Source organism: Gossypium arboreum, chromosome 10, assembly GCF_025698485.1.
Source record: "Gossypium arboreum isolate Shixiya-1 chromosome 10, ASM2569848v2, whole genome shotgun sequence".
Taxonomy (NCBI): Eukaryota; Viridiplantae; Streptophyta; class Magnoliopsida; order Malvales; family Malvaceae; genus Gossypium; species Gossypium arboreum.
Window position 1 is genome coordinate 107,993,263 of NC_069079.1, and position 19,299 is coordinate 108,012,561.

At 31.2% G+C, this 19,299-nt stretch overlaps 3 protein-coding genes across 3 annotated transcripts; all 3 read left to right on the top strand.

Moving 5' to 3' along the window:
- Positions 1–8,584: 8,584 nt before the first annotated feature.
- LOC108488981 (uncharacterized) lies at positions 8,585–10,392 on the top strand. Its single transcript, XM_017793228.2, has 3 exons — positions 8,585–8,866; positions 9,807–10,032; positions 10,120–10,392. Exons 1-3 carry the CDS (start codon positions 8,690–8,692, stop codon positions 10,233–10,235), a joined length of 519 nt encoding a protein of 172 aa, XP_017648717.1. The 5' UTR covers positions 8,585–8,689; the 3' UTR covers positions 10,236–10,392.
- Positions 10,393–10,828: 436 nt separating this feature from the next.
- On the top strand, positions 10,829–12,866 carry LOC108488877 (protein trichome birefringence-like 4). Its single transcript, XM_017793156.2, has 5 exons — positions 10,829–11,443; positions 11,535–11,727; positions 11,842–12,029; positions 12,109–12,267; positions 12,384–12,866. The coding sequence occupies exons 1-5, from the start codon at positions 10,863–10,865 to the stop codon at positions 12,715–12,717; spliced, it is 1,455 nt and encodes a 484-aa protein (XP_017648645.2). The 5' UTR covers positions 10,829–10,862; the 3' UTR covers positions 12,718–12,866.
- Positions 12,867–14,105: 1,239 nt separating this feature from the next.
- On the top strand, positions 14,106–15,027 carry LOC108488883 (major allergen Pru ar 1-like). Its single transcript, XM_017793161.2, has 2 exons — positions 14,106–14,422; positions 14,509–15,027. Exons 1-2 carry the CDS (start codon positions 14,242–14,244, stop codon positions 14,805–14,807), a joined length of 480 nt encoding a protein of 159 aa, XP_017648650.1. The 5' UTR covers positions 14,106–14,241; the 3' UTR covers positions 14,808–15,027.
- Positions 15,028–19,299: the final 4,272 nt, after the last annotated feature.

Here is a 19,299-nt window from a genome sequence, read left to right on the forward strand (position 1 = left end):
ACTTTTCATTTTATGAGTTAGCCTCCTCAAGTTATACCCCTGCTAATGCTATTATGTTCTTAGAGGCGATTCTAGGGGGGGTTGGCATGGGCCTCGACCCCCTAAAATAAAAATTTTCCATTTAGGTTGTAACACCCCTTACTCGTATCCGTCATCGGAATAGAGTACGAGGCATTACCGAGGAGTACAAAAACACTTACAGATAATTTAAATATATTTTCATAACAACTTGTCTCGATTTCATACTATTTCATATTTAAGCTTTACTCACCAAAGTATTTGAAATATCATCTTTATGCAAATAGCACACATGAGGTACATAATTCCATAGTTAAGAATGAACACATTTATCAAACATATTCTACATTCATATATCAATGTCTTACATTTCTATATATCAATAACCGTCATTTTTCTTATTTTTTAGATAATTATGTGTAACTATTGATAAGCATGTAATTCACTGTTTCTTCCTGTCAATCACAATTTCAAATGACAAATTCGTGTGAATCAGCTCAACCTCATTAGGTGTTTAAATTTTGTCACTTTGATTCACATACTCATAATTTACTAACATATCTTGTCAAACACAATCTCTGAATGCTAAAATCACATAATTGAGCTCAATAATAATAATGATAACATTACTTACATTTCTTTTTCCACATGTTACATTTACGACTTACCAACTTGTCCATCCAAAGAACAGCTTACGGATTTGAGCATATCGTGATCTGAAGCCCGAAATCTAACTAAAGCACATAAGTGCTAAACTGCAGCCCGAAGGCTAACTGAAGCACATAAGTGCTAAACGGAAGCCCGGAGGCTAACTGAAGCACATAAGTGCTAAACGGAAGCCCGGAGGCTAACTGAAGCTCATCAGAGCTGAAATAAAACCCCAAAAGGGTTAACTGAAACTCATATGAGTTAACGGAAGCTCGTAAGAGCTAAACAGAAAGCAAGCATAAGAATTCGTAACAAATGCTGAATCTCGGTTTACTTAGGTAATTTACTATCAATTCATCTTTTTCACTGAAAGATTGTACTCATTTCCTGCGTTCCATTCCTCCGAAATTCTCAGTTTAATTTCATAACTTTTGTACATAATTTACTTATTTTCAACAATTAACATACATAAATATTAATCACCATTCATAAAATAATATTGAAATTTAATAATATTAACAAATGATTACTAAATTTAGTTATATAAACTCACAAGTTCGATTTTTGTATTATAGCGATAATCATAATTTCATAATAAATATTCCAAATAAAACATTATATCGTTTCTAATTCAACACTTACGATTATAATCGGGCATGTAATCAATTTATACACGATTCATTCATATATTTTTGTATATTTTTCCTCCTCCTCCTCTCCATCCACATCCTTAGTATAAACAACACACTTGTAGGTAACATTATCTATAATTTTCACTATCTATTTATGTGAATATTCAAGCTGTCCATCTGTGTCATAGTCACTAAATTATTTTTATCTTGAGCTAAAGAACTCCAAATTAAGACCCATGAATTTTCCCAGAAACTAGATTCACATATATTCTTACCATAAAATTTTCATAATTTTTGGTTTGGCCAATTAATACAGTTTATTCATTGAAGTCTCCCCTGTTCTGCTATCTGACAGTTCCGACCCTTCTTCACTAAAAATTAATTATCTTATCGTACAAGATTCGAATGATGTCCTCGTTTGTTTCTCTTGAAAATAGACTCATTCAGAATTCTAAAAATATACATTTAAGCCTCTAATTATTTTTATCCAATTTTTGATGATTTTCCAAATTCAAAACAGGGAAACCCAAAATCATTCTGATCTTGTCTCACAAAAGTTATTGTATCTCATGATTCCATTGCTTACATAATTTCTTTTATAAGAAACTAGACTCAATAAGCTTTAATATCATATTTTATTCATCCTCTAATTCCATTTCTACAATTTTTGGTGATTTTTCAAAGTTAGACTACTGCTGCTGTCCAAAACAGTTTTAGTGCAAAATGTTGATTTCCATTTTGCCCCAAATTTCACAATTCATACAACTCAGTCCTTACTCAATTAACCCCTCAATTAAGATAATTTTCTCAATTAATACTTTTCTTAAACATTATAAGTTATTTCACAACTATTTAAATTCAGAATTTCCACATAAAACTCTAACTTCAAACTCTTTTACAATTAGGTCCCAAACATTCACTTTCTATTCAATTCTTACAATAAAATCAACATATAAACAATTTAAAACTCTAATTCCATGCCAAATCATCATATACTTCCAGCACATATGTATATAAACTTTCAATTTCTTTCATAGAATCAAAAACTAATGAATTCAACAAGTGGACCTAGTTCTAAAAGTCACAAAAACAAAAAAAGTTCAAGAAATAATCAAGAATTGAACTTGCTTGGAGTAAAAATATGAAAAACCAGCTTAATAGAACTCCTCCATGGCATTTTTCTGATGAGAATGCAGAAAAATAAAGAGAAATCTAAATAATTCCACTTTAGTCCTAGCTTTATTAAGTAAATTTTGCAATTTTCCAATTTTACCCTTAATTCTCCTTATTTTCTTGCTGATTTCATGCCCTTGCCGTCCAGCCCAAATAGACCTTGGGTCTATTTTCCTTTTAAACCCTCTTTCTTTTATCAATGAAGCTATTTAATCGTTTCCCATAATTTTGTATTTGATACAATTTAGTCCTTTTTGTTCAATTAACTATCAGAACTTTAAAATTTCTTGACGAAACTTTAATACTAACATATTAACACTCCATAAATATTTATAAAAATATTTATGGCTCAATTTAAAATTATTGAGGTCTCAATACCTCGTTTTCGATTCTAATTATTTTAATATTTATTTTTAGTACACTATTCACTATTTTTAAATTTTTTTCCTAACTTCACATTTAATTTATACTCACTAAATTAAAAATATTTCCTACTCATTTGTCGAATTTAGTGATCTCGAATCACTGTTCTGACACCACTGAAAATTAGGCTGTTACAACTCTCCTCCCCTTAAGGGATTTTCGTCCCCGAAAATCTTATCAGAAGAAATTGCTGTCAACACTCATGAAACACTTTTACTAACTTCTCAGTTTCACAAAGAAAACCCCACTTTAGCATTTAACTTGGTTGAAATCAAATCATCATCAAATAAAGCCAATCATGTAGTCAACATTTACAAAATAATCAAGATTTTCCAATACGTATATAATGTAGAGTAACAACCCGTATAAACAGAATAATAGCTTTACATGAATCTCACCATTTACTCTTATCTTCAACGTAACAGAATAGTATAACAAAGAAAAATGAAGAAGTCCCAATCATAATTTAATCAGACCAACGATGCTCTCATCAAATATTTTAGCTAGCTAGCATTCTCATACAATAAGAATTTCATCAGAAAACGAACAGCCACATATTCCTCTGACTAATTCTGTCATCCCTAATCCCATAATATTTCATTCATTAAAAAAAATCAATTCAAAAGAATTTTCCGGTAAGTACACTATTTAGACATCATATCTGAATAAGTCAATTTACTGAAATTAGCTTCTTCTCTAATCATGACATTGCATATCTCGAATGATCTTTAAAACATTCTAATTCCTTTTTCCAGAACTGTATTTACTTTTCAAACTATTCTCGTTTCTATATGCCTTACTAATCACTTCAACACTATACTCTCCAATTCTACAGGTGTGAATTTATTAACATAATTCTCATGAAATTTTGTCATAATTACAACTCTGGTAAGGGGGTGAGGTCGTAAACCTCTAACTCAACTCTCATAACTACACACATATGACTTGACATTCATACATAACATTATTGTTTTCACATAATTCACTGCAAGCAAAATTAATACACTTATATAGTCTATCAATATTTTCTGCCATATACAATTTCAAACGATGAATTCACTTAGTTTAGCTCAATATCAACAATTAATCAATTTCAATCTCTTAAGTCCATTTATCACTTACCTTTCTTAATCAATTTAGGGAACAATTTCAGAATTGAGTACTTCGTTTTCACCATGCCATAGTAAAACTATGGTCTTGCACAAAGTCACATATCACACACCAAAGCCATAGCCCAGCCATGGTCTTACACGGATCACATATCACACTGATCACATACCTCTGATACCATAGCCCAGCTATGGTCTTATACGGAAATCACTTGTCACTTGTCACTTGTAGCCAAGCTACCACTATTCATCGATCGTAGTGGAGCTACCATTTTTCATCGATCGGTGTAGCCGAGCTACCACTTTTCATCGATCGTAGCCGAGCTACCACTTTTCATTGATCGTAGTCAAGCTACCACTTTTCACTTGTCATTTGTCATTGATCGATAAGTGTAGCCAAGCTATCACTTATCACTTTCACTTTTCTTGATCGATAAGTGTAGTGAAGCTATCACTTATCACTTGTTGCCATGGTCCAACCATGGTCTTTTCCTTCAATTCATCTTGTCACTGAACTGAAATGCTCAATTTGATCATTTATTCAATTTTCATGCTTTTACATTATTCACGATTTTATCATCAATATATATGAAATAACACATCATGAAATTCATAAAATTAACAAATAATCACTAAAATTTAGCCATATGAACTTACTAATCATACTTATTCAACCAAGTGTACATAAATAGACACTTATTCAATTTTGAATAAAATTTACTTAATCAAACATGTTGAGCACATAACATCATAGACATGTCAAACAGACACGGATAGCCTTATCATAATATAAACTTTCATTTCATTTCACCTTTTTATATTTCAACTTATGGTTATCTCATTTCGTACATTATCACATACATATCATGAACTTCTATTCATACCTTGTCAAGTTTCAACTTAACACAAACACATTTTCAATGTCTCAACATCAAATTTTCGCACTGTCAAGATTAGCTTGATTAGAAATCACCTCGGTCTTAACAAAACAATTTCGTTAGAGCCGGAAGATATCACACTATCACGAGTAGTAATATAGCATGTATAGCTAAACTCACATACGCTAGGTTAATCCGAGAACCGACTAAACCATAGCTCTGATACCATTTAGGCTGTAACACCCCCTACCCGTATCCGTCGCCGGAATAGAGTACGAGGCATTACCGAGGAGTACAAAAACACTTACAGATAATTTAAATATATTTTCATAACAACTTGTCTCGATTTCATACTATTTCATATTTAAGCTTTACTCACCAAAGTATTTGAAATATCATCTTTATGCAAATAGCACACATGAGGTACATAATTCCATAGTTAAGAATGAACACATTTATCAAACATATTCCACATTCATAGATCAATGTCTTACATTTCCATATATTAATAACCGTCATTTTTCTTGTTTTTCAGATAATTATGTGTAACCATTGATAAGCATGTAATTCACTGTTTCTTCCTGTCAATCACAATTTCAAATGACAAATTCGTGTGAATCAGCTTAACCTCATTAGGTGTTCAAATTTTGTCACTTTGATTCACATACTCATAATTTACTAACATATCTTATCAAACACAATCTCTGAAAGCTAAAATCACATAATTGAGCTCAATAATAATAATGATAACATTACTTACATTTCTTTTTCCACATGTTACATTTACGACTTACCAACTTGTCCATCCAATGAACAGCTTATAGATTTGAGTACATCGTGATCTGAAGCCCGAAATCTAGCTAAAGCACATAAGTGCTAAACGTCAGCCCGAAGGCTAACTGAAGCACATAAGTGCTAAACGAAGCTTGAGGCTAATCAAGCTCATTAGAGTGAATCGAAACCCCAAAAGGGTTAATCAAACTCATATGAGTTAATTCAAGCTCAGACGAGCTAAACGGAAAGCAAACACGAGAATTTGCAACAAATGCTGAATCTCGGTTTACTTGGGTAATTTACCATCAATTCATCTTTTTCTTTGAAAGATTGTACTCATTTCCTGCGTTCGTTCCTCCAAATTCTCGGTTTAATTTCATAACTTTTGTACATAATTTACTTATTTTCAACAATTAACATACATAAATATTAATCACCATTCATAAAATAATATTGAAATTTAATAATATTAACAAATGATTACTAAATTTAGTTATATAAACTCACAAGTTCGATTTTTGTATTATAGCGATAATCATAATTTCATAATAAATATTCCAAATAAAACATTATATCGTTTCTAATTCAACACTTATCGATTATAATCGGGCATGTAATCAATTTATACACGATTCATTCATATATTTTTGTATATTTTTCCTCCTCCTCTCCATTCACATCCTTAGTATAAACAACACACTTATAGGTAACATTATCTATAATTTTCACTATCTATTTATGTGAATATTCAAGCTGTCCATCTGTGTCATAGTCACTAAAGTATTTTTATCTTGAGCGAAAGAACTCCAAATTAAGACCCATGAATTTTCCCAGAAACTAGATTCACATATATTCTTACCATAAAATTTTCATAATTTTTGGTTGGGCCAATTAATACAGTTTATTCATTGAAGTCTCCCCTGTTCTGCTGTTTGACAGTTCCGACCCTTCTTCACTAAAAATTAATTATCTTCTCGTACAAGATTCGAATGATGTCCTCGTTTGTTTCTCTTGAAAATAGACTCATTCAGAATTCTAAACATATACATTTAAGCCTCTAATTATTTTTATCCAATTTTTGATGATTTTCCAAATTCAAAACAGGGAAACCCAAAATCATTCTGATCTTGTCTCACAAAAGTTATTGTATCTCATGATTCCATTGCTTACATAATTTCTTTTATAAGAAACTAGACTCAATAAGCTTTAATTTCATATTTTATTCATCCTCTAATTCCATTTCTACAATTTTTGGTGATTTTTCAAAGTTAGACTACTGCTGCTGTCCAAAACAGTTTTAGTGCAAAATGTTGATTTCCATTTTGCCCCAAATTTCACAATTCATACAATTCAGTCCTTGCTCAATTAACCCCTCAATTAAGATAATTTTCTCAATTAATACTTTTCTTAAACATTATAAGTTATTTCAAAACTATTTAAATTCAGAATTTCCACATAAAACTCTAAATTCAAACTCTTTTACAATTAGGTCCCAAACATTCACTTTCTATTCAATTCTTACAATAAAATCAACATATAAACAATTTAAAACTCTAATTCCATGCCAAATCATCATATAATTCCAGCACATATGTATATAAACTTTCAATTTCTTTCATAGAATAAAAAACTAATGAATTCAACAAGTGGACCTAGTTGTAAAAGTCACAAAAACACAAAAAGTTCAAGAAATAATCAAGAATTGAACTTACTTGGAGTAAAAATATGAAAAACCAGCTTAATAGAACTCCTCCATGGCGTTTTTCTGATGAGAATGCAGAAAAATAAAGAGAAATCTAGATAATTCCACTTTAGTCCTAGCTTTATTAAGTAAATTTTGCAATTTTCCAATTCTACCCTTAATTCTCCTTATTTTCTTGCTGATTTCATGCCCTTTCCGTCCAGCCCAAATAGATCTTGGGTCTATTTTCCTTTTAAACCCTCTTTCTTTTATCAATTAAGCTATTTGATCATTTCCCATAATTTTGCATTTGATACAATTTAGTCCTTTTTGTTCAATTAACTATCAGAACTTTAAAATTTCTTGAAGAAACTTTAATACTAACATATTAACACTCCATAAATATTTATAAAAATATTTATGGCTCGATTTAAAATTATCGAGGTCTCAATACCTCGTTCTCGATTCTAATTATTTTAATATTTATTTTTAGTACACTATTCACTATTTTCAATTTTTTTTCCTAACTTCACATTTAATTTATACTCACTAAATTAATAATATTTCCTACTCATTTGTCGGATTTAGTGATCTCGAATCACTGTTCCGACACCACTGAAAATTAGGCTGTTACATAGGCCCTCTAAGTTTTTTTTTAAAATTTTAAATTAGTAAACGCAAAATTTTACTTTGCCCCCCCTAAAATTATAAAAATTCGGTTTAATCCTTTAAAAATTATAAAGATATAGACTATAAAAAATTAAAATTTCATTTAGCCTTACCTAAAAAATTGTTTTAGCTTCGCCCTTGTATGTTATGGTATTCGTATTTCACGATGTTGTGTGATTGTTAGATATGTTTATATATATATATTTGATATGAGTATATTCTTTTTGTTTTCATATTGTATAAAATAATTTAAAATGACATTGAAAAATCTTTGACTTTGTCTAGGATATAGACTAATTACCCATTAATTTTTTCTAAAATAAAAAGAAACCTTGACTTGCACTAAAAGTTATAAACGTTTTATGATTTTAGGTTTGATATCTGGAATCAGTAAAAGTTGGTGGCTTCCACTCATCTGCTCCAATTCCTATTGACCTCTTTAGCCTTCCTCCAACGTAAACGCTTCCTTTCTTTTTCCTATCAAATTTACCAAACTCGTCAAAGGTGGAACTTCGAGTACATTAAAACGACACCGTTTTTGCCAATGTTTATATACAGAAACCAGTTTTATGTTACGTGCTAGGCTGCTGCATGATAGTTAATCACTATATATATATATAAGTAAGCTCAAATGCATCTTTCCTTCTCTTATATTTACTTCAAAGTGTCTTTAAAGCTTCAACAATGGCGTCCTTGCATACAGTCGGGAAATCGTGGGTTTTAGCAGTAACCATAGTATGCATGTCTATTTTCTGGTTCCACTTGTGTAAGGCCGATGAAGATTTGCCTGAAACAGGCAGTTTTGGTGATGATCCAGCTCAAATTGTCGCCAAGGCATTGCTATGTTTCAATGATAAATATGTAAGATTTTCATGTTCTTAAATATCTATTAATGGAATTGTTTGGTCCAATTTGATTTTAGTCCCTCAATTATGCTGAAATTTAAAATTTGATCTTTCCACTTCAGTGTGGAATAATTTTCTATGTCTAATTTTACAAAATTGTCTATAAGTACAAATTGATAACATTGTTAGTTCTTGCCATTAAAGTGATGGTGCTATTTTTAGTATTTACAGTTATTCGACCATATAGTCAAAACCAAGGATGAATCAAAGGGGGTTGGAAGGACCTCGCCTCTCCCCTTGGTTGAAATGGATAAATTGATTTTTAGCCTTTCTTTAAAATTTATATATTAATTTAGGTTTTTTAATATAAAAGTTCTCTTTTGCCCCTAAAGATTTTTTAATTTTATTTAGGCCCCTAAGCACAAATATCTTTGATTCATTCTTAATCAGGGCCACATGAAAATCTAGTTGATCATGTGCAACTAATAATAAAATTACATGTTACTTAAACATTAACGACAATTTTTTAAAATAGAAAAATGTCATCATTTTATAGTCGGAGAGTGTCACATCAAATTTTAGTAGCTTTACTAAAATTTCAAAAAAAATTAAGGTCTAATTAATAATGAAAATTAAAAAAAAAAACTAAAGGTATAATTAAAATTTTTAAAACTTTTCAAAGCCGTAATGATAATTTTCTAAAATTTTTGGGGACCAAGGTCCCATGGCTTCCATTAAATTTCTCCGCGGTCAATTTAATAGCACCAACTAATAATGTTATCAATTCGAATTTACTAGAAAAATATAAAAATTAAGGGATCAAATGAGGTTAAGATAAAAAAAAAATAAAGTAAAAGAATTAAATCCAAATTTTAACATAGTAGTTGGACTAAAATCATAATTAGACGGAATTGTTTTGTTTGTTCATATTTTGATTTTTTTCCCCTTTCTTTCAGATTTATAGCAGCTGTGAAGAATCTAGCAGATTGAGTGCAAGTGGAAATCTAGACGTCCCACCTGAATACACCGACGAATATTGCAGTGGACCTTGCCTCTCAGAGACCCACCTTGTTCTCAACTGTATAGAGAACATCATGAAAAACTTTGTGTTCTACAACAAGGCAACCATTCACGATATCAGAGACACAATTAAGGCTGGATGTAGCTATGGTCCTGAAAGAGGTAGCTCTTTTTTGGTGTTGAAAACATTTTTCAATCGCAGATGCCATAAATAATAATAATCTATAATCTTGTATGTGTTTAATGCAGGTAATTTCGACGTTGAAGAGCACCTTGAAGCTGAGGAAAGCGGTTCAAACAAGGCAACCACTAGCATTTTCTTTGGGGTTGGGTCCATTATTATAGGGCTCACCCCATTCCTTTGACATGTTTAATTATCTATAATCTACAGAGGTCAAAGATTTCCTTTCTCTGCTTTCAATTACTCTGTTTCAAAGTCATATATATATATATATATATATATGTAATTTATTTACTGCTTTCACTAAAAAATAAGGTTGTCTGATACATCCGTTCCAATGCTTTATTAACTCAAAGATGGGACCAAGAGATCTTATTAATATCTCTTCTATAATCTAAAAGTGATTCTAGAGATTTTTTATAATCATTCCATAACACAATTAAGATTAAATAGAAGTCTGTCAATCATGTTTAATTGATAATAAATTTATACGTCAACTCGTTGTTAAATCTTGTCATCATTTCAGACCCAATAATAATAATATGCATGGTAAAGAGATTAAATCAGACCAAATTATAAAGATTGGCTTTTGGCCCTTGGTGTGAACCATGCAACTATAAAACCTTTGGTGTGAACCATGCAACTATAAACCTGGAAACTAATGACAAGAAAACCTGTAAGATTCTGAAATCAACCAGAAAATTTTGATGCTTGAGATTCTAAGATTAAAAAAAAAAAAAGTATTAATGTTATGGAGTTAAAACTTTTTTTAAAGTAAAAAAGAAGAAAAAAAACTACTATTCCCTCCACAATGTGCCAAAACATCCTCTATTTTTCTTGTAAAAAAAAAAAAAACCTACCGTTTCCCCCATTAATGGCATCTTTCAAGACCATGATCTCCATTTTGATGCAATTCTCAATAACCGCCCCATGTCTTCTATGGCGATCAAGAACCCATATTTTTTACATGTTCTTGCTCCTTCTTTCCCTCTTCTTCCTTTCAACGTCTTTCAACCAGCGTTCCCCGAACGCGTTAGCCTTGGCATTAGCAACTCGTCTTCGATTTGCCGCCGACTACATCGCCTCCTTCACCTCCGTTTCTTCTTCCAACACCTGCATTGTCTCCGACGTTCGGAGCAACTGCACTCTTTCTTCTGTCACCGCAGTTGAAAGAACTCCTGGGAATTCTCTCGAAGACGGGAACGATGTGATTAAAGACCTTAGTTCTTGCGACATTTTTAATGGCAACTGGGTCTTGGATGATTCTCGCCCTGCTTACATACCAGGGTCTTGCCCCTACGTTGATGATTCTTTCAACTGCTTCAAGAACGGCCGGGTCGATTTCAGTTACGTTAGATACCGATGGAAGCCTTTTGATTGTCAAATTCCAAGGTCTATAACTTGAGAATTTTGTTCAAGATTTTTATCAAGCACTTTACAATCCTCGACCACTTTGTTTCTAATAATTGTTGAATTCGTGTAGGTTTAATGGGAGGAAAATGCTGGAAATGTTGAGAGGGAAGAGGCTGGTTTTCGTGGGAGACTCTTTGAATAGGAACATGTGGGAATCACTGGTGTGTTCATTGAGAGAATCATTGAAAGATAAGAGACGTCTCTTTGAAGTTTCCAGCAGGAATGAGTACAGGACTCAAGGTTTCTTTTCTCTCAGATTCCAAGTGAGTCAACAAAAAGCATTCTTCAATTTGCAATTTTAGTCAGTGAAAACTGTTTTTCTTTTTTTGGTTTGTTTCTCTAGAATTTGGGTTTTTTTTTTGCTGAAATGATTATAGGATTACCAGTGCACAATAGACTTCATCAAATCACCATTCCTAGTCCAAGAATGGAAAATCTCTGATAAAAGTGAGATTAGGAGGGAGACACTGAGGCTTGACATGATTCAGGGTTCTAAGTACAGTAATGCCGATATAATTGTCTTCAACACTGGCCATTGGTGGACTCACCAAAAAACTGGCAAAGGGTATACCATTTTCTTTGTCTTCCATCAATTTCTAGAATTGCCATAAGTTTCTGATAAGCATTTGGTGTTAAAATCGCAGCAAAAATTACTTCCAGGAAGGCAGCCATGTCTATGACAGAATGGAAGTAAAAGAAGCATTCACAAAGGCATTGAAAACATGGGCACAATGGGTTGATTCCAACATTGATAGAAAGCACACCAGGGTCTTCTTTGCAGGATACTCTTCTTCTCATTTCAGGTAAAAAAAAAAAAAAGGTTTTAATCTATGTTACTCGGACACCGATCTCGGTTATGTTTTTGATATGTTTATTCATGTATTTGGACGGTCATATCTCGCTAACAATGGCGTTTCAGGAAAGGGCAGTGGGATACAGGTGGGAACTGTCATGGTGAAACAGAGCCTATATCAAATGAGACCAGCTTAGCCCCATATCCATGGATGATGAGCATCCTGGAATCAGTAATATCAGAAATGAAAACACCAGTATTTTATCTTAACATCACCAAGATGACAGCTTACAGAAAAGATGGGCATCCATCGATTTATCGACCATTAGAGATCCCGAGGACCCCCGGCATGTTCCAGGATTGCAGCCATTGGTGCCTCCCAGGTGTTCCAGACTTCTGGAATGAACTTCTCTATGCCGCCTTGCTAATATCGGGCCATGACTTACCAAATAATGATTAACATCATTTCCTTTTTAGTTCTGTCTCAAGTTCTAATGTTAGTTCCCTCCCCTCCCCCCCCCCTTTTCTGTGTGTATATCAAATGTCTGATAAAAACCAGTGTCAAAACCATTGAAGTAAATGTTTTGTAATGAAATTGCATTGAAAGAATTTGAGTTTATCCTCATTTATATTACCAACAGTCCACCATTTTGGCATTTCATGGATCAATTTTCATGACGATGCACTCAAAAGTTTACTTAGCCATTGAATATGATTGTCTTTTATATCGATGGTTAATCAATCACTGAAAACTGGATCGTTGTTGTCAGGTTTGGTTGTGGTTTTTGATTTATCCTTACGAAATGGATTAATCCTACCATCGAAAAAACCAGGCTAAGTTGGTATCTACCATCAGTTGGAACGGTTGTTTGATTATTTAATTTGCACTAAAAAATTAAAATCATAATTTGATTATTTTTATATTATAAAAATTAAAATTAATTATATATTAAATAAAATATAAAATATAATTAAATTTCAAATAATCGCAACTTTTAAACTTAAATTTCATAAATAGTAAATCGATTTTTTTCTCAACCTTAATTATTACGGTGAGTTAATGATGTTTAACGAGGCTTTGACTTAAAAATGGTATACAAAAACTGAATGAAAAAGGCTAGACACAAATGCCATTTAATAAGTTGTTGAAAGGATGGGAAATGAATTTCCCTAGATGTGGTCGAACAAAGCGGACAAAGTATTGTCTAAATATAATAAACAAAATAATAAGGAATCTAACCATAGAATTGGCATATACTCTTAAATATAAAACATTATGGATTTTTTCACCAATTAGTATTTAAGAAAATTGATATTTACTGCCATTCTTTTTATGTTTTTCCAATTTTAAATATTAGGTATTGATTTTAGTATGCTTAATCTTCTTTTAAAAAACTTCCATTACAAATATTCTCACACTCTGGTATGCTCTTTCTTGTGGTGTAATCTTAGCATAAACATAGATAAAATAATCTCCATGACATGGCATGTTCTTCCTTGTGCTGTAATCTTAGCATAAACACAGATAGATAAAATAATCTCCATAGAAATATTAAGTGTTACTCATCCCTTTTGAGTTTGAGAAATTTACCGAGATTTCTGTTTTCATTTTTTTTGCCTCTAAAATGCTTTACAATTTACCAAATGGCATTTGTAACAATGCATATATAATCAGTCATTCCAATAAAGACAAGCGGAAACTCCGTGTCTTAAGAGGTTGATTTGTGCCATTATATATAAAAATATGTATGTATTTGTTCTTTGCGTTTGTAATAACACAACTATATGATGCTCTACTTGACTTACAATCCTCATGTCATTGGAAACTCAACCTTAAAATAAATGACAATCAAAGCAAACAAATTTAAAGGCTAAGGCATCCCTAGTACTTCAACCTATATATACAACCCCTTCTTGCACAAGTGGCAATCACCTCCACAAATTTACATCAAATCTCCATTTCTCTGATATATACAAACCTACAATGGGTGTGAGCAGTTACAGCGATGAGTACAGTTCCACAATCCCTCCAGCCAGGCTCTTCAAAGCCTTGATTCTTGACTCTCACAATCTCATCCCAAAACTCATGCCATTGGCTATTCAAAGCATTGAAATTAGTGGCGATGGAGGAGCTGGCACCATCAGGCAGATCAACTTTGCTGAAGGTGGAATAAGCTACTGAACTTGCTGTCCATAGTAATATCACTTTGGGTTTGATTAACTAACACTGATTAAGGATAATACGATGCAGGTAGCCAAGTTAAGTTCATCAAGAACCGGGTGGATGAGCTTGATGAAAAGAATTTTTCGTTCAAATACAGTTTGATTGAAGGTGATGGAATGATGTACAAGCTTGAAAAGATTTCATATGAAGTTAAATTTGAAAGCACGGCAGATGGTGGAAGCATAAACAAGATGACGAGCACTTATTACACAAAGGGTGATTTTGTGCTAACCGAAGAGGAAATCAAGGCAGGCAAAGAGAAGGCCTTGGCTATGTACAAAGTAGTGGAAGCCTATCTACTTCAGAATCCTGATGCTTATGCTTAATTGATGGATGGAGGTGAGAGTAGTTGGACATCTTGGATGTTTCGGTGTGTTTAATTTGGGTGTGGGTATAATTGCCTTAATAAGGATTGGAATTCATCCAACTGTTAATGTGGGTCTACTTGTAATGTTTTCTCTTCCTTTAATGTACAAGGGAGTCAAGGATGACTTGCCTTTATTTGAAGCTACAACTTGGAAATCACAGTTTGGAATTTGAAGACAAGTCTTAAAACAAATAGGAAGGAACTAGTGCTATATGTTGGAGAAACTATTGCAATCAAATCCATATAAACTTAGGCAAAAAAATGTATATAAATATTACTTGCAACACACGTGACTTTATCAAAATATAACATAGAAATTTAATTCAATAATTTTATTGCAACATAATCAAAATAATTTATATTATATTATGTTATATTAATATAAAATTTTAAATTTAAATATAAATTATAAACCAAACGTAACTAGAAATTTCAAATCTTAATATCAATAGGAGATAAATATATAAACTTTATCTATTTTAATATTTTTATCTTTAATTTTACATGAATTATTTAAGGGTAAACTACACTAGTAGTCAGTCTTCTATTAGTAAATTTTTTTCTTGATCATCCTATTATGAAAGTTACAAAATGATCACCCAACTATCAGTAAATTTTTTCTTTGATCACCCAACTATGAAAAGTCATAAAATAGTCATCCAACTATTCAATTTTGCCTTTTTTGGTCACCTGTTAGTTAACGGTGGTAGCTTTTAAAATTGACATAATAACAATTTTAACCTTCAAAATTTATACATTGTATCAATTTAGTTTTAATCTTAAAAAATCTAACCCTCAACATTTATCCACTTGTCTTAGTGGGAAAAACGTGGAGGTTGTGACATTGATGAAGTGTTGGTTATGCAATTTAATGAATGGATTGACAAAAGTTATTTATTCGATATTGATATGATGAGAGATGAATTTATTCAGTCCGACCTAAAAATGGAATATCAAACTACCAAAGAAAAGCTTGATAGAGCCTTCATTAACATGGATTGAACAGACAATTCCCTCGAGGCCATGGTTTTGCAAAACTAGCCATTGAATCTAATGACAAACCAATTCATTTTTCAAATATTAGAGGAAAAGGAAATTAGTATTTCGTTTTGGGGCAAAATGATTACTTAAAGAAGAGAGAAATTATACCACTACTCAAGTTTGGAGTAATCATATGAAGTTGAACACAAGTAGAAATTTTTAGACCAAGTTATGAATGAAAAAAGATGCTCATATGGAATGAAGAAATAGAAAATTTATAGATCATATGAAAGAAATAACAGAACTTCAAGAAGCCATTGATCATGCTTAACAAGATGATCCCTTAAAGAAGGCGATTTATGAAACGCCCTATTATCAAAATTGAACATGTTATTTAATTTTAGCTTGGGTTATTATGTAAGGCTCTATATAAAGCCAATGTTGTTTCAATTTAATGCATCAAATTTTCTCCATCAATTCTTTTTATCTCATAAATTCTTCTCCAGTTTACAACATTTGGTATCTGAGCAAAGTTTTTCTGAGTGTTTTGCAACCCAAAGATGACAACAGAGAGTTATTTTGTGCAATCGACAATACCGAAATTTAAGGGGCACTATTGTAACCTTCCAAAAAAATATATATGAATTTCTATTTGTTAAAATCTGACATTAGTAAGTGTCAACTTCAATTATGTTTGAAGTCAGGTGTTTGAATCTAGGTGGGAGCAGAATGGTAAGGTTTTTGCTATTTTTTTCAAGTTGACTTTATAGTAGTTGGATTAATTTGAAATCGTCCTTTGGGTAATCTGATAAAAGTTGGGTAGTTGGGTTGGTTTTGGTTTTAATTTCCTAATATTCAATTGTTTTTCTTTTAAAATAAATCCCAACAAATTTCTTAAATTTCCTCTATAGTTTTTGCACGTTCCCTTTTGTTTGTTGTTTTTCTTTTTTTTTTTTTTTCTTTTCATTTTTCATTCATTTGGCTTGTTACTAAGTTGCTTCTCGCGGTTCCAGTAAGTGATTTTCTTGCTTTTGTTCTTTCTTTCTTTAGCAACTCCAGCCTTTCTTTAGTTATTTTGATTGGCGTTGTGTAGCATTCAATTTTGGTTGAAGGGCATGTATGTGTGTGATCGAATCTATTCTTGAGTGGTGGTGTGATTCTTTTTGTTTTTCTTTATTTTTTTATCTATATAATTTGGGGTTGTATGCTGTGCTAATCGTAGAGTTCTTTTAGGGGAAACTCACGAGGCATTTGATCCTTTGGCAAGTTAAGCTCTGTGGTGTTTGGTTGTTTCGTTTGGGGGTAAGTCGTCAAACGCTGTTTTGGGAATTTTTGTTGTCATGATTTTGCCATTTTGTGATTAGATTTGGTAAGAGAACGTGTTAATTGAATTGTGTTTCTGTCAAATTAGTGTCGAAATCATTTTTTGAAAACGGGAATCGACTTGGTTTGAAAGCAAAAATTAAAACGGGAGTCGCCACCGATCTTTATTAGGTGTGATCGGATCACCTTTGTTTTAATAAATCAATTTTAGTTTACTAAAATAGTGCCTTTGGTCTACGAAACTTGAGAGAATGGGTTCGGGAGTCGGTTACGTGCGAGGAAGGATTAGCACCCTCGACACGCCCAAAAATTGGTACCGAATTGATTAGTTAATGTCTTAATGTCGAAAGTTGAAAATCGGGAATGGATTTTAAAATACAATCCTTTTTATTGATTTCGATTTTAAAAATGCTTGAGTTAGCTTGAATCGATTGTTTAGAGATTTCCTTGTCTCGAGATATCAGAGTATCACATCCCGTAAGTTAGGACACAATACCATGAATTCCCGAGCACAAAGTTGTCCCCTAATTTGAATGAGAATTTCATGTGTTTTAAAACTTGAAAATGATATTTTGCTATTTAGAAACAACGAGAAAATCGAAACCCCGTAAGTTAGGGCACAATTCCTCGATATTTCAAAATGCATGACATTGCCTTATTTGGAAAATTTTGCTTTTAAATAGTAGCGAATGCAATATTCAAGCAACATGTGTTATTTATTTAGGTTAAAATAAGGTGATTTATTGGATAAATACATTGAGGTTTAATTCGCGAGGCAAAGATATGAAATAAAATATGGTACGACATAGAACAATGATCCTCGCACAAAATATTCCACAAGCGCATGGCAATAATATGAACGTAAGTAAGTAAATTTACATACATGCAATAGCAATAATCATGCAACATTCAAATAATAGCGTCGATAACTAAAAAGCCAATGGGTTAAATGGAAAAAGATATAAGGCAAACTTAAATGCATAAAATGTAAACAAATTTACTTAATAATGACAAACGAATTTAAAATGAATAGCGTGAAAAAGAAATTTACTATAAACAATGTACAAAATAAATTAAAAAATAGAGTATGTGTAAAAGAGATTTTAAAATAGTTAATATACGAGACATCAAAGAAATAACTAGTATGTATATATATATGAAAAATGGATATAATAATTTAAATTTTGATAATATATATATATATATAAATTTTAAAGTAAATAAATAAACAATTTCAAATGAATAATACATAAAGCGAGTTTAAAATAAATAATGTAGAAGAATTTTAAAATCTATATTATACAAAGCAAATAAAAAAATTCATATGAATAATTTTAAAATAGATAATATATATACAAATAAAAGTGTAAAATATGGAATAAGTAGAATGGGTCTAAAATAAGGTATATAAAATAATTTTAAAATAAATAATATACAATTTAATTTAAAAGTAATAAATAAGAAGTTTAAAATATATAATACGTAAAAGAATTAAAATAGACAACATAAATATATTTTATAATGTTAATAGTTCAAAGGTAATATAAAGAGAGTTATTCAAATACATAATATACAATAACTTAAAATATAAAATAATTTGAAATAAATATATAACAATTTTAAAGAATTATAAATATATAAAAAGCCTGAAATAAACTATATGTATACATATATATAATAGGTAAGGAATAAAGAAATAAATAATACATATAAAATAGATTAAAGTGACATATATACATAAAGTTAGTTAAAATAAATAATAAGAATTTGAATAAATAGTACATTAAAATAAGTTAGAATAGATGTAAATAAACAACATATAAAATGTTTGACATAACATATAAATGAAACATTAAAAGGGTTAATAAATGAATTAAATAGATTTAGGATATTTCCAAAAACAAATTACAATTCGGGGTATAAAAGTATAAATATTGGATAGTTAATTAGGGATCAAAACGAAAACCAAACAAGATCTGAGGGCCAAATTTAAAAAAAAATAAAAGAAGATAGAAAATAGGGGTTAATTGAATGAGGTTGCGAAAGAGGAGGACTAAACGCATAAATTTCCCTTTTAGGGAAAGTGCACAGACCCCACCCTCCCAAACGACGTCATTTGGAATGATTTAAAACAAAAAATTTCCTTC

What these genes read in the sequence shown, in the direction of transcription:
- LOC108488981 (XM_017793228.2), top strand. Translation starts at nt 8,690, where the DNA reads ATGGCGTCCTTGCATACAGTCGGGAAATCGTGGGTTTTAGCAGTAACC. An exon ending in TATGTTTCAATGATAAATAT is followed by an intron (nt 8,867 to 9,806) that starts GTAAGATTTTCA and finishes CCTTTCTTTCAG; the next exon opens with ATTTATAGCAGCTGTGAAGA. An exon ending in TAGCTATGGTCCTGAAAGAG is followed by an intron (nt 10,033 to 10,119) that starts GTAGCTCTTTTT and finishes TGTTTAATGCAG; the next exon opens with GTAATTTCGACGTTGAAGAG.
- LOC108488877 (XM_017793156.2), top strand. Translation starts at nt 10,863, where the DNA reads ATGTGCCAAAACATCCTCTATTTTTCTTGTAAAAAAAAAAAAAACCTA. An exon ending in TTTGATTGTCAAATTCCAAG is followed by an intron (nt 11,444 to 11,534) that starts GTCTATAACTTG and finishes GAATTCGTGTAG; the next exon opens with GTTTAATGGGAGGAAAATGC. An exon ending in CACCAAAAAACTGGCAAAGG is followed by an intron (nt 12,030 to 12,108) that starts GTATACCATTTT and finishes TTAAAATCGCAG; the next exon opens with CAAAAATTACTTCCAGGAAG.
- LOC108488883 (XM_017793161.2), top strand. Translation starts at nt 14,242, where the DNA reads ATGGGTGTGAGCAGTTACAGCGATGAGTACAGTTCCACAATCCCTCCA. An exon ending in GCAGATCAACTTTGCTGAAG is followed by an intron (nt 14,423 to 14,508) that starts GTGGAATAAGCT and finishes AATACGATGCAG; the next exon opens with GTAGCCAAGTTAAGTTCATC.